At 36.2% G+C, this 13564-nt stretch overlaps 1 protein-coding gene and 1 long non-coding RNA gene across 3 annotated transcripts in view; one reads left to right on the top strand and one right to left on the bottom strand.

Annotated features, from left to right (window-relative positions):
- Positions 1 to 4049, bottom strand: part of LOC122904504 — a 100177-nt gene extending 96128 nt beyond the window's left edge. Inside the window, exon 1 of the long non-coding RNA XR_006384212.1 lies at positions 4018 to 4049. This is a non-coding gene — a long non-coding RNA (uncharacterized LOC122904504). The remainder of the gene's footprint in view (positions 1 to 4017) is intronic.
- Positions 4050 to 4246: 197 nt separating this feature from the next.
- The window catches only part of ZC2HC1A (zinc finger C2HC-type containing 1A), a 48523-nt gene continuing 39205 nt past the window's right edge, over positions 4247 to 13564 (top strand). For both annotated transcript variants that reach the window (XM_044245413.1, XM_044245414.1), the window contains exons 1-2: positions 4247 to 4304; positions 12631 to 12704. In XM_044245413.1, the coding sequence (XP_044101348.1) occupies positions 4289 to 4304; positions 12631 to 12704 (90 nt within the window). In that variant the 5' untranslated portion in view covers positions 4247 to 4288. The remainder of the gene's footprint in view (positions 4305 to 12630; positions 12705 to 13564) is intronic.

Genomic DNA, 13564 nt, shown 5'->3' with positions numbered 1-13564 from the left:
ATATCCAATGACACTCTTCAAGATTACAATAAATATAGTACTTCTTTGTAAGACCTTTTAAATTGTTCTATTCAGGCAAATGTCCCCTGATATCTTAAGCTATACCAAACCACCTAAGACTTAATAATATGTTGCATATATTGTCCTCTATCTATCACTGTATTATGCCTTGCCCAGGGCTTCCTCTACTAGATGTTAACTGCACAGAAATCAGAAAGACCTCTTTGGAGCTTCCAGTGGTGCCAAGAACAGTGCTGCGCATACAAGAGTATTGGGATTAACAGATTTTCAGATAAGATTTGGGATTGTGGTGCCAAGGGATGGATAGATGGGACCATAACTGAAGGCTGAAAAAAATGTATCCTATTGCTGCTGAGAACTACTTTTGAAAGTGGTGAGAATAGAGATTCCTTTTGGAATTGGAGTTTCTTTTGGAACTAGAGGAGAAAGAGTAGAATAATCAATATCACACCGTGAATGAAGTAGCCTTCCAATCAATGAAGGAGATGAAGCTTGCTTTAACTTCCTTTTTTTTTTCTTTCCTTTTCACTTCTCAATGTTTCCTTATTTATGACCACCACTATTTTTTTTCTCTGAATATTTAAAAATTTTCTTTTTATTTTAATCTACAAAATAAAACTAGTAAGAGCCAACTCAGATGTGCTTCCTCCATCTAGAAAACTGTTCCATAGTTGTTCTCCCTTTTTAGGGGAAATATGTTTCTTTTGTTTTTGATTAGTTATCATTTTGTTATGATTACTAAATGTGTAAATTACTAAATTATAGTGGGTCATTCCTCTGGAGGCTGTGGAGATAAGAAACCCCTTATATAGTTGGAGTTGATAAACTGGGTCAGATTCTCACTGAGATTCAGAATTGCATTTAGCTATGCTCTGAAAATGATTTCAACAAGAGCCAAATGTTGTCTCAGAAAGGGAAATTGATCTTTGGGTAAGATCCAACAGGAGGTTGGAGCCTTGAAACAAGAAGATACATGTGGCTTGCTCAGCCCTTTGAAAGGTCCAAAAGAGATGTGGATTGGTTCCAGGAAATAATGATGGAAAAGAAAGTAATGGAAGGCATAAAGAATCAGATAGATGATATGGTAAGGCAGAGTCTTAGCTACTTACTAATTAGCTACTTACTAATTGAGTCAATACAGCTCTGAACCTTTGCTTTCTTTTTTCGTATGATAAAGAGGTGAGAAAAATCTTTATTTTTCATTCATCTATAAATGTTGCCATCACCTAAAAAGAACACTTGGCAGCTATAAAAATATGAACAGATAAGAAACATAAGAGAAGGAACTGAGCTTCATTCATTTTAGTAACTGACTAATAAAGTAATGGGCCTGAAATATATATAATAGGTACTCAACAAATATTTGTTGAATGGATGGATGAGAAAAATGGAATAGATCAAGAGGAAGTAAAGTCAGGAGAGAACACCAAGACCAGACTCTTAGGCCACTCATGTAGGAGGCAGAGGATGGAATTTAGGAAGGCAAATAAGAAACTGTCTTTTTTTGCTCAGAGGTCAGGACCAGGAAAAAAGCTTCAGGAGCCAGGATAGCTGTAGCATAAAAGTGCTGAGAGCCTATTATCTGTATAGAAGATTAGCAGGTATGTTTTAAAGAATTAAAATCCACGGTAGTATTGCCTACAAGTATACCTTCAACAATATGTCTGAACATTTAGAATTACATTTAAGGCAACTAGAAGGCAAGGTGAGTAAGGAAAGTGAGGAATGCCATGAAATTGCCATAGGTAAAATCAGACAGACCAGACTTTAAATCGAAGTTACATTCACTAGGAGTATATATATGGCAGAAAATTAATCTGAGACATCTAGAAAATAATTAATTCCGAAAAATGAAAATTATAGTATCTACTCTGAAGAATTATTTTGAAGATTAAATAAGTGAACATATGAAAAGGACCTAAAATATGCCTAACATGATTTTTAAAAATTGTATTGTTATCATTATTATTGCCTTATTGTTTTTATGCATAATAGAGTATGTATTAGCCAACTCAATCTTTGGCTTCAGTTCAGTTCAAGAACTTGTAGTTTGTAAACTAAATTGCTTCTTTATTTTTGGGTTTTCTTCCAAGTGTGTTTTTTTCCTATATTGTGCTCTTTTAAAAGTCCAACCCATCCACTCCCCCATAATTCTAGCTTTGTTTTAGCAGCATCAAGGAAAAAAAGACATTTCTACTTAGGCCAGGGAGGCTAAGTGGCAGATGGCTGTGGTCTGGCCAATAAGGCCTCAGATCTCAGATGTTAGAGGAACAGAAAAGTCAGAGCAGAACTATGGGAAGAAACAGGAATGGTGGAAGTTTTCTTTCACGTGACTGTAAGAGATGAACCATACCAGATTCAACTACTTAGATAACCTTCCCAAATAAGAGGTGATGTCCCCCTCTAGTGTTTGTTTCTAGTTTATATAGTTGACCCTTGAAAAGCACAGGTTTGAACTGTGAGAGTAAACTTAAATGGGTTTGTTTTTGTTTTTGTTTTTTAAATAAATACAGTACTGTAAATGAAAAAAAAATAAATACAGTACTGTAAATATATTTTCTCTTTTTTATGATTTTCCCAATCATTTTCTTTTCTCTAGCTTACTTTATTGTAAGAAGAGTATATAATATATATAATATACAATATAGGTGTTAACTGGTTGTTTATGTTATTGGTAAGTCTTCCAGTCAACAGCAGGCTATTAGTTAAGTTTTGGGGGAGTCATGAGTGATACGTGGACTTTCCACGGTGCAGGTGTCAGCACCCGTAGCCCCCATAATATTCAAGGGTCAACTGTAATAACTTCATTTGAGTGGGGAGTAAGAGGAAGATTGTTTCCTAAAGGCTACTGCTTTGTAAGATACATATTTTTAATAGTAAACAAAGTTAGATACGATGTGAAAACTCCGCAACTGAACAGATTAATAAGAAAATTAATAGAAGACCTGTTACAGAAGTTACATTAATACCGATAACTTGCCAGTAGATAGACTAGAGTTAACAAATATGGTTTATCATTGCTAAATCAGATTTTTAAAGAAACTTAGCTCTAGTGAAACGTGTTAAGACTGTTAAACAAGGGGCACCTGAGTGGCTCAATGGGTTAAGCCTCTGCCTTCGGCTCAGGTCATGATCCCAGAGTCCTGGGATCGAGTCCCGCATCGGGCTCTCTGCTCAGCATGGATCCTGCTTCCTCCTCTCGCTCTCTCTGCCTGCCCCTCTGCCTACTTGTGATCTCTGTCTGTCAAATGAATAAATAAAATCTTTAAAAAAAAAAAAAAGACTGTTAAACAAAAGTTTTAGATAGCTTTGGAGCTACCTTCATCCTCAATAGGCTTTGGACTCTGACAGAAATAGGCCTCATTAGGTTTTGGACTCTGACAGAAATAGGCCTCATTCTGTAGTTAGTTCCGCCCTTAAACTCCCCGCTCAAACATAGTTTTGGTGTTAGTTCAGAAGTTACAAAGCCAGCAGACTATTTTAGTTAAAGGATGATCAAGTATAGGGCCTGGGTAGGTCTGGAGTAGATGAAGATGAAGGGTGGACTGGGTTTCACCCCTAATTTTCGGCCCAAGCTTTCAGGCTGAGAGAATTGTTCCCAAGTGTTCAGAGCAATCTCAGTTCTACAATCCCAGACACAAAGTAGGATTTCAGGGGGCGGGGTGGGGGGGGGAACGCCTTAACTCCTTAATCTGTGTGTGACTATCAGGTCTCGGGAATACACTCCAGTAACGTCGCGTGACCAGCTAGCGGAAAATGGAGAGTGAACTGCACAAACGTGTGTAAGGGCGCGTTTGGTTTGCTTGTTAGCTTAGAGCCCTCAGGGAGAGAGAAGACAGAACTGTAATGACTCACTGAGGGACTGGTGAAGGGCTGCCCATGAGGCGCTGAGACATTCTAAGTGGAAGGATAGTGTGTGAGGAAAACAAGTCTGCGGTCAGGAGAACAAAGACGTCGTTTAGCTACGGCGCACAACCTGAAGCGGTTTAGGCTTACCGGGAGGGCGACCGGGAAAGCTCGCAGTCGGGAAGCAGCGGTGCAATTGCCCCGGGAGGCGCGCCTCTCCTGAGCCCCGCCCCTCCTGCGCCCCGCCCCGCAAGCGTCGAGCCAATGGGAGCCCGGGATGTTAGCGGGTGGGAGGTGCGGCCGGGTTGCTACAGCCGGAGCTGGGCGGTGGCGGCGGCGGCGGCAGCGGTGGTAGCGGCGGTGGCGGCGGTGGCGGCGGGTGTTGGGGGAGAAATCTCGGGGATCCAAAGGTGGTGGCGCAATGGAGGGACTGGAAGGTGAGGAGGTGGAGAGGTGCGGGCCAGGCGGTGAGAGCGGGCCCGAAGCAACCCGCGGTGCCCAGGACGGAGGTGCCGGTGGCGAGGGGCTGGACCGGAGCGGTGGACCCTGCCGCTCCTTCGGAGTCCCTAGCGGCCGGTAGCCTTTCAGCCTCCAACACCGTGGAGCTCAGGATCCTCAGGCTGCCCCGCCTCAGACGGTCTTCAGCTGGGGTTCCCGACCGGGAGCCTGATACTCCTTTGGCATGTGCCTGCAGGTCTCTTTTACCGTCTTTTGGTCTTGCCTGACTCCTGAGTGCCCTTTTGATAATCACAGTCTCCAGCCAGATTTTATTTTTCTTGCAAAGTGGACTCTCCATTAATGTCCATGGCCTTTCTACTGCCAGCCTTAGCTGGGGCCGCTGGGTGTGTTTGCAGCCTCTAGCTCCAGACACTTTCCTGGCCAGTGTCCCTAGGTAACCGTTTTTCCCTTTCTGCCGCATCTTCTATCGGAGGGATGCCAAGAGCATCTACCGAGGAAGAGTCACTGGCCAGCTTCAAATCCAGGACAATAGATGAACAGCAGGATTTAAGACCTTGTTAATGACGACTCTGTAAGGAAGAGCCGGCATTGATTCCTTATCTTTGAGTTAATGCTTGTGCTGTAACCATGACTCCAGATTTTGCTTTGTTCCCAATTCTTTCACTTCTCTATTATTTTTGTCCGTCTTATCCTCTATAATATAACATTTGCCTAAAAACAACAATGGAAAAAAAACTAGTTAACATTGGCAACAACAGTTTCAAGGTTGTATTTCAAATTGTGGTTAATCCTGCTGATGAAAGATCCTGTTGCCTTGGTTTAGCTCTTTTCCCCCCTCCTATTTTACATAGATTCAGGTGGAATTAAAAATAAAGAGAGGTGTTGAGCCCTGTATTGTTGCATGCCAGAAAACAAATTATTTCAGGTTGTGTTATAAAGTGAAAAGTAGTAACTGGTAACTTTCTGCAGTTACCTAAGCATACCAAAAAAACAAATGTAATGATGAATATGATAGGTTTTAATGCTTTTACTCTCACAGTAAACAGCTTGAGAATGGTAAATGAGAATTCTAATAAATTTTCCTTTTGTGGGCAGCTGCAGTGTACTGTGACAAGTGAAGTTCCTGTTCTCTGGTCGTGTAATTTATTTCAGGGAGATCATTAAGTTTCCATGAAATAAGAATTGTAATGATCACACTTCTTACTTTCAAGATACTGTTTTTTTAGAGGATATATGGAGGAACCTAATTTTTAAAATAAATTTTAAAATATGTGCTGGTCTTGTAATGTAGTGGTTAGGATCATGGGTTCTGGAATTCTTGTAAAGTTGTCATAACATACATTAAGTGCTTTAAAACAACTTTTCTGCGGATTTTTACTATTTCATTTAACATTTGTAATTAAGGCAAAGATTTTCATCTGTTTTTTCACTTATATATGCTAAGCGCCTAAAACAGTGTCTGACCCAAAGTGGGTACTTAATAAATATTTGTCGCTAGATAAATGACTTTGTCTATCATAGGCACCATTCTAGGTCCCAAGGTTGTAGCAAAAAAGAAAAAGTCAAAAACCCTGTTCTCATTGAATCTATGTTTTAGTGAACCTTATATTCTAGCAATACCAAGACATTACGATTGAAATCTTACTAAGAATGCTTTTAAAATATAATGAAAACCCAGTGTAGTATTCAATACATTTGTGGAAAAATACATGTATTCTGATGTGATATGTTATGAGGGGTATGTTTTATGGGCCCAGCTTATGATGTGTCACGGTAAACAGTACTTGCTCCTTACTTTTGGGGGTATTTTGTTTTTGTTTATTGTTTAACAAAATGAGTTACTATCATTATGATGTGTTTAGTTCTAATTAGGTTAAGTTAAAATACATGAAATAGGTTTTTTTTTTGTAGAACAAAACAGTTGAAAAATCAGTCCCTGTTAGGTCCTATTTTGCAAAGATCAGAAGTTGGAATCTTTGGTTCCATCCATTAATTCATTCATCCATGCCTTCATTTATCCATGTCTTCATTTAATAAACACTGATACAGTGATAAATAAGATAAAGTTTTGCCTCTAATGGAAGTTAAAGTCTAACACTTGGGGTTTTTGTTTTATTTTGATTTTTTTTTGTTTTGTTTTTGTTTTGTTTTGTTTTTTTAAAGATTTTATATATATATATATTAGAGAGAAAGCATAAGGAGTGAGGAGGGAGAGAGAAAAGCAGACTCCCCTCTGAGCAGAGAGCTAGATGCAGGGACTTTATCCCAGGATGTCAGGATCATGACTTGAGCCAAAGGCAGATCCTTTAACCAGCTTTCCCCCTAAAGTCTAGCACTTTGAGGTCTAATAAATGTTATATTGCAGTCCTGTAGAAAATCTCCAGGAATTTGCTTACCATGTCATAGTAATTGAGTAAATATTGTACTGTTGGGTGTCAAACTCATGTTTCTAGCTGAAGCTAATTACTGGACTAATCTTGATTGCAAAACCAGAAAATATATGGCCCCTTAAAAAATTCTATTGAAGATTATCATACTCTTTTAAAAATATAAAGAGTTTACATATAAAGCATGTGCCACTTTTATTATTTTTACATATTTACAAATTTACAAATTTATAAATTTATAAATTTACAAATTTATTATTTTTACATATTTACAGATTCTATTGAAGATTATCATACTCTTTTAAGAATATAAAGAGTTTACATATAAAGCATGTGCCACTTTTATTATTTTTGGTCTTCTGGGACTTCTCATGTTCCCTGATCGTTAAGAGATGAGGTAGTAGTCTGAATACTCTATTTCAAAACTAAATATAAATTATCGCTCATGATTTTGTATCATCTATATTTGAGAATTTCTGTGTTCTGTGTGTAATTGGAGCAAAACCTTTAATTTCTTTTCACCTAACTCTTGTGCCCTGTAGGTATACCTAAGGCCTATAGAATTAGGTCTAGACTTGGGAGAGTTTTAGTCTCTCCTAAGCTTTGCATCTATAAAATGGAGAGATGATAAACTTTAAGCAGATTTAATAAATACACTATTGTCATTTCTTTCATAACATCTTGATAAGTGGTTATTAACAGTTGTAATAGAGATCAGGCTCTCCATTCCTTTTCAGCTTACTAAATTAACAGATCTTAGTGTACTGCCCTCTAAAACCTCTTTAGAAGTCTAATTGCTCTTCTCTGGTGTACCCTAGATTTAGTTGAAGAAAGCATTATTGTCCCATTAGGGTTTCCTTTTGGTTTTGTTTTCTCTAGTCCAAACACATGCTAGTTTACTGAATAATTCTTCATCTTTATTGATTTATCTAGCATTCGTTGTTTTTTAGTGTGAGTTAGATGCTAGGTTATTTTAAAAGCCAGTGTGTTAGAGAGGCCTGTGTTTGGATCATTGTTTTTTTTCTTTTTAGTTCGGTGGTTTAGTAAATCTCCACTTCAGTTTCCTCAGCTATAAAAAATGGAGGCTTTAAATACTAATCTACCTGAACTATATTAATATTAAATGATGTCACATACATAAAGCATTAAGCGAGGTGCCTAGTACATAGGAGTTCCCCTCAGTCCTTGTTGATTGGATGGGCAAACTCATATAAGTGTGTTAGGAACTTAGAAGTGTTTCAGTAGAAGTAAAAAGCATGCTTGGAAGGGATTGTATGCAGTCTTACTCTATAGATGGCTATGGTACAGGATAGGCTGGAGAAAGAAGAGACTGGAAATATGTATATGGGATGGGGATTTGAACTAAGGCACAGATTGTGGGAATTAGAAAGGGAGGAGAGGTGAGATATGACTTAGATATGAGAGAGAAAAAGAAGCACAAGTGTTGTCTAGCTTTGATGAAGAGTTAATATTAATATCTGAAGGTCTCTGCTTTAAAAGTCTCCTCATTAAAGCTTTCCCCGATCATACCCACTTTCCAAATACACTTACAGATAACCCTATGACTGTCTTCTCTCTTCTTACTCTGCTCTATTTTTCTGCATTGTGCTTATCACTACCTGACATTTTATGTATTTGTTTTTATTTTTTCCATGTTAGAAGAGTAGAAGCTCTGTAAGATCATCACTGTTTGCTTACCTCATCGAACAGTTCCTGTCTCAGGGCACCTGGATGGCTCAGTTGGTTAAGCTGCTGCCTTCAGCTCAGATCATGATCCCAGAGTCCTGGGGTCAAGCCCCACATTCGGGAGTCTCCTTCTCCCTCTCCCTCTTCCTGCCATTCCTTTTGCTTGTGCTCTCTTCAATCTGTCAAATAAATAAATTAAATCTTAAAAAAAAAAAAAAAAAAAGAACAGTTTCTGTCTCATGCTAGATGCTCAACAAATACTTGGGGGAATCAACAAATTGATCTATTTTAATGTAGTGTTTGGGCCTGATAAAGTTTTCCTGCAGTTTAGGTAGAAGAGAAAGGGAGGAGGTAAAGAGGAGTTAGTAAAGGTAAGCCAGTGTTTCAAAAGATGTGCTACTCAGGACATTGGTCCTAAATATCTCCTGGGGTCAAGATTTCTGTTAGGAAAATAATAATATACTAAATCCCTTTTTTAATACTGAGGAAGTTCTGCTCTAAGAAAACTCATTCCTTTAATCTAGGATTTGCCAAACATGTGACCATGGATCAAAGGATTTGAGGGTGATTGGTGAAAGTAGAAATGACTAGTCAGGTTCAGACTGAGTAGGAAGAAAAGTGCAATGAGGAATGGGTTATCAAGAAGATGCAAATCATTCTGAGATCAAGAAAGTGATTTAAAGAGAGGTAGAAGGTAGGAGTACATGGCCAGAGAAGGTGCTTGGGTATTTTAAGAGTCCAGAGGTGGACCATTACTAAACTATTTTAACAGTTGTTATTTTTGTTGAACTGGAGTGGTGGACTAAAGAGGAGTAGACTGAAGGCTCTGTGTTGAGTAGGTTAAGTGTGAATGTTTAACTGTGAAGGCTCTGTGTTGAGTAGGTTAAGTGTGAATGTTTAACTGTGAAGGCTCTGTGTTGAGTAGGTTAAGTGTGAATGTTTAACTGTTGAAATCTAGGATGAACTCAAAGAGGAAAGTCTTTTGAGATTATTAGGGATTGTTGACCTGAAAATAATTAGATTTTGAAAAGGATTGTTGGAAGAAGACTGTATAACGGATGCTGTTTGCTTCAAAACGAAGGTTTGTTTTAAAGGTTGGATTCAGATGAGCAGTGACCCATGGTGAAGAAAGAGACATGCTACACAGAAGCCAGCACTGTTCTTAATTTCCAAGATTTCATTTCTTTTGAAAATGTTCTTTCCTATTTCTTAAATAGATACATTTTAGAATGTCATAACTATTTAGATAACAGCATATTATTTCACATCTATATATATGTAATATATATCATAGTATTATATAAAGATACCATTTCAAGCCTTATGGTGCAGGTTTTGAAGTTGCCAAATACAGTAATGCATAACAGAATCAACACTGTGTGTGAGATAAATTTTATAAAGAGAAGTTATGGAGAGTTTTAGAATATTAAGGTACTTTAGTTACTTGGTTTTATCCATTAATTTGAGTGCTTCTTTTGACAGTGCTACAATAGTCACCCCTCTCTGCATATCATCTCCACTATGTTTTTATAAGCCTCACAGTTTGCTTGCTTTTGCTACACAAGAGAGATTAGTGTTTGCCTTCAAGTGCTGGAGAAGAGTATTTTCTTATTTTATTGGTTGTAAAGCATTTTCATGTGTAACATCTCAGATGACCCCTTAAGTTTTAAGGTAGACAGAGCAGATAAAATCCTCATTTAACAAATGTTAAACTGAGGCTATTTATATGATTAGTCATACATTTTTCTTCTAATTCATGTAGTGAAGACTTTTCCAACAAGGAGAGAAACATCTTGTTCTTTGCTATAGTTCCTTGCAGATTCTCAGTTCCATATATAGACAAGTGGAATTGATTTTCTCAGCATTCTGCATGCTACCTGAAGCATTCATTCCTCCATCTGCAGTTGGTCAGCTGGTTTAGTCATCCTTATATCTGACCAAATTTTTGTTTAATTTAATGCCAGTAAGAGGGTATATTATCATCCATGTACTTTTCTTGCTAATGTGGTATTAAGGTAGGTTTTATTAAATACATATAGTATATTTGTTATGGTGTATTAGATAGAAGGGGGCCATGTATGTCATTCAACCTAACTTCCTTCCAAATTTCATACAAGAGGAGGCTGAACCCTTAGTGAGGTTAAATATCTTCCCCAGGGAGTTATAGTTCTGGGACTTATGAGACAAATTTCAGTGCCTTTTTTGCTAAGCTGTCATGTCTTTTAATGAATATCATTACAACAAAATGTAGCTTTGTGACTCTGAATCTAAGCTGATTATGACGTGTTGGTAGAAGAGGATGTTCACACTAACATACATGTGCATGTTATACTTTGTGAATTATAGGGCTATGCTGTATGACTAGCTAATATAAGAGGGAGGAAATTAAAAATTTATATCTTTATTTATTTTGAATGAAGTAATGACTTCAAAATTTTTGTAAAATTTTTCTTTATTTCTTTAACTGAAGTATACTTTAAAGCAGGTAAAATAAGTGATACTCTAACATTTTGTATTGATGAATTTTTAAATCATTGCTTAGAATTTAAAAGGTTATATGAAAATTATAAGTAAACAAGCTTAATAGATTATGTATCATGTGGCATCACTTTGAGCATCATTATGAAGACATTCTTAGTGTATGTTACGGATACATAGTGAAATTAAGTCCCTGTTCTCCTTAGATAACCTAACCTCTGGTATTGGAGAGGAACAATTCAGGCAAATCTTTGCTTTTGTAGTGCCCACAGCTTTACTGCCACCGTAGAGACATTGCCTCCATTTGAGATGATAGTCACTTTTTACCATTAAAATAGGGCAGTGGAGTATTGAGAGAATGAGAGAACAAAACAGTTTTTCTGTTATAGTTTGATTATATTCCCACCCATGTCTATTTTGATTCTTCTTTTAGTTTTCTTGAACTTACTAAATGCTTTGGAACAAATTACATGAAGTCATAATTGTACTTTTCTCATGAGTTTTTTTAGGTTACTTCTAAAACAAAGTGGCTATTTGTCTTTCATGTGATAAAGGAATTTTAACAGTAAAATTTCAGCAGAAAATATATTTAAGAAATACATTTAAATGTATCTAATTATGAATTATATTCAATTATTATTTTATATTATATATTAATTATATATTGTTAATATATTTAATTATTAAATAAATAAAATAGATTTAATATAGTTAAGATACAGATTCAAGTACCATTTTTAGAAAATCACAGGTAAGGAAATAAATTTAGTTTTGATAATTGGCTAGACAGTAAAATGACAAATAGACTCAGCTATGTAGAATTCCAAAGAATGTAGTTGTTTCTTTTAAATCAATTTGGTAACAAAATCTGTTGTATGAAAATGTGTGATAGATGCAGTAAGTTTTGATTGAGTAAAAGTTTCAGCTACTTGCCGGTCATTTGATGAATTGTGCCATAGGACGGAATATCTCAGTTTGCTGGTCTATTGAATTCTTATATAGTATTATATGTATAAAATAATGAACAATTTATATAATAAAGGTAAGCATAGTAACTAGGGATTCTTTAAGGCATTATAGTTCCTATTGTCTGCTGTTACACAGACCAATTCTTTTTTTTTTAAGATTTTATTTATTTGTGAGAGAGAGAGAGGGAGCAAAGCAGGGGGAGCTGCAGGCAGAGTAGGAGAAGGAGAACCAGGCTCCCCACTGAGCAAGGAGCCTGATGTGAGACTTGATCCCAGGATCAGGATCATGACCTCAGCCAAAGGCAGATGCCCAATGGACTGAGCTACCCAGGTGTCCCAGAACAAGATTCTTTTTATCTTAGAATCCTTAGATCATCTCAGGAAGCCATCTCACTGATCACCAATGTTATATCTTAATCCTTTGAAGATTAATAATATATAATATTAACCTCAAGGTAAACAATGTTTAAAGTTTGGTAATTTACAGTAGAGACAGGCTATAAATTCAGAGAATGTAACAAATTGGTTTGTGTAAAATGAAAGAAAACAAGATATTTCCAACAATATCAGTTTGGTGATACTTAAATCATGACGTCAGTATTTGGCATGTCCTTTTTGACCACTGATAACTCTAAGTCTTGTGCCTCTTTTAATAATATTACTTATTCCAAAATGAAACAAGACATTTTCCACAAGAACTGACAGCTTATATATGAGGTCATTAAAATTTGGAAGTTTCACAATTTGAACAAAGAATTTATTGATTAAATTCTTTTCTCTTTTAGAAAATGGGAGTGTGCAAGTAGGAGAATTGTTACCTTGCAAGATTTGTGGAAGAACGTTCTTTCCAGTGGCATTAGTGAGTACATTTTTCCTTTGGATTATGATAGATCTGTAATTATTCGATAATTTAGGACAACTATCTTGGGAAGAACCTCTGTGCAATAATTTAAAGAGATACTAGTCAGTGTTCTTTGTTCAAGTGTATCAGTTCCACCTATGTCTTTCTTCTAGAGAGGTCTCTCCTTCATAGTTTGGTCTTCAGAACTACTCTGTTAAAGTGTTTCTGTGTGGGAATATTAACAAAAACTCAGAAGTGCGTAATTATGTATTTAAAGATAAAGAGTGATATGTGTCTGGGATCTGCTTTAAAGTACCTTAGGAAAAAGAGCTGGGATAGATGACAAGATTGCTAAATTGCTGGTAATTGTTGATGAGTAAGTGGGAGTTCATGACACTATGCTCTTAATTCTTATGTATATTTGAAATATTTGAAGAAAAGTTGTTTTCAATTAAAAGTGTACCTAAATTATATACCTATATTATGCATTCTTTTTAAATTTTTATTTTTTATATTATACATTCTTTAGCTACTTTTATTAGTAACACAAATAGGAGTACTTTTAATTGATTTCAATGTTAAATAACCAACTAGAGAATAATGAAAAAATGCCTATGTACTTAAAATATTTTATTTTTACCTTAAATATAAAAATACATTTATTAATATTTTGATGCAGAATAAAGACTTTTCTTTGAATATGCTTCTGCTGATTAAAGTTCTGCCACAGTCCAGAATGTGTGTTACTATTTTCAGTTTGTTTCTTTAAAGTAAAACAAGGATTTAATGATCCAAAATATCTGTTGGAATATCGACTCTTTTTAAATAATGACAGCTTTTTTTCCTTTGTTCTTTAAAAACTTCTTGCCCACACTTAA

This window comes from Neovison vison, chromosome 4 (assembly GCF_020171115.1).
Source record: "Neovison vison isolate M4711 chromosome 4, ASM_NN_V1, whole genome shotgun sequence".
NCBI classification, from domain to species: Eukaryota; Metazoa; Chordata; class Mammalia; order Carnivora; family Mustelidae; genus Neogale; species Neogale vison.
This window is presented reverse-complemented; position numbering and strand designations above follow the sequence as displayed.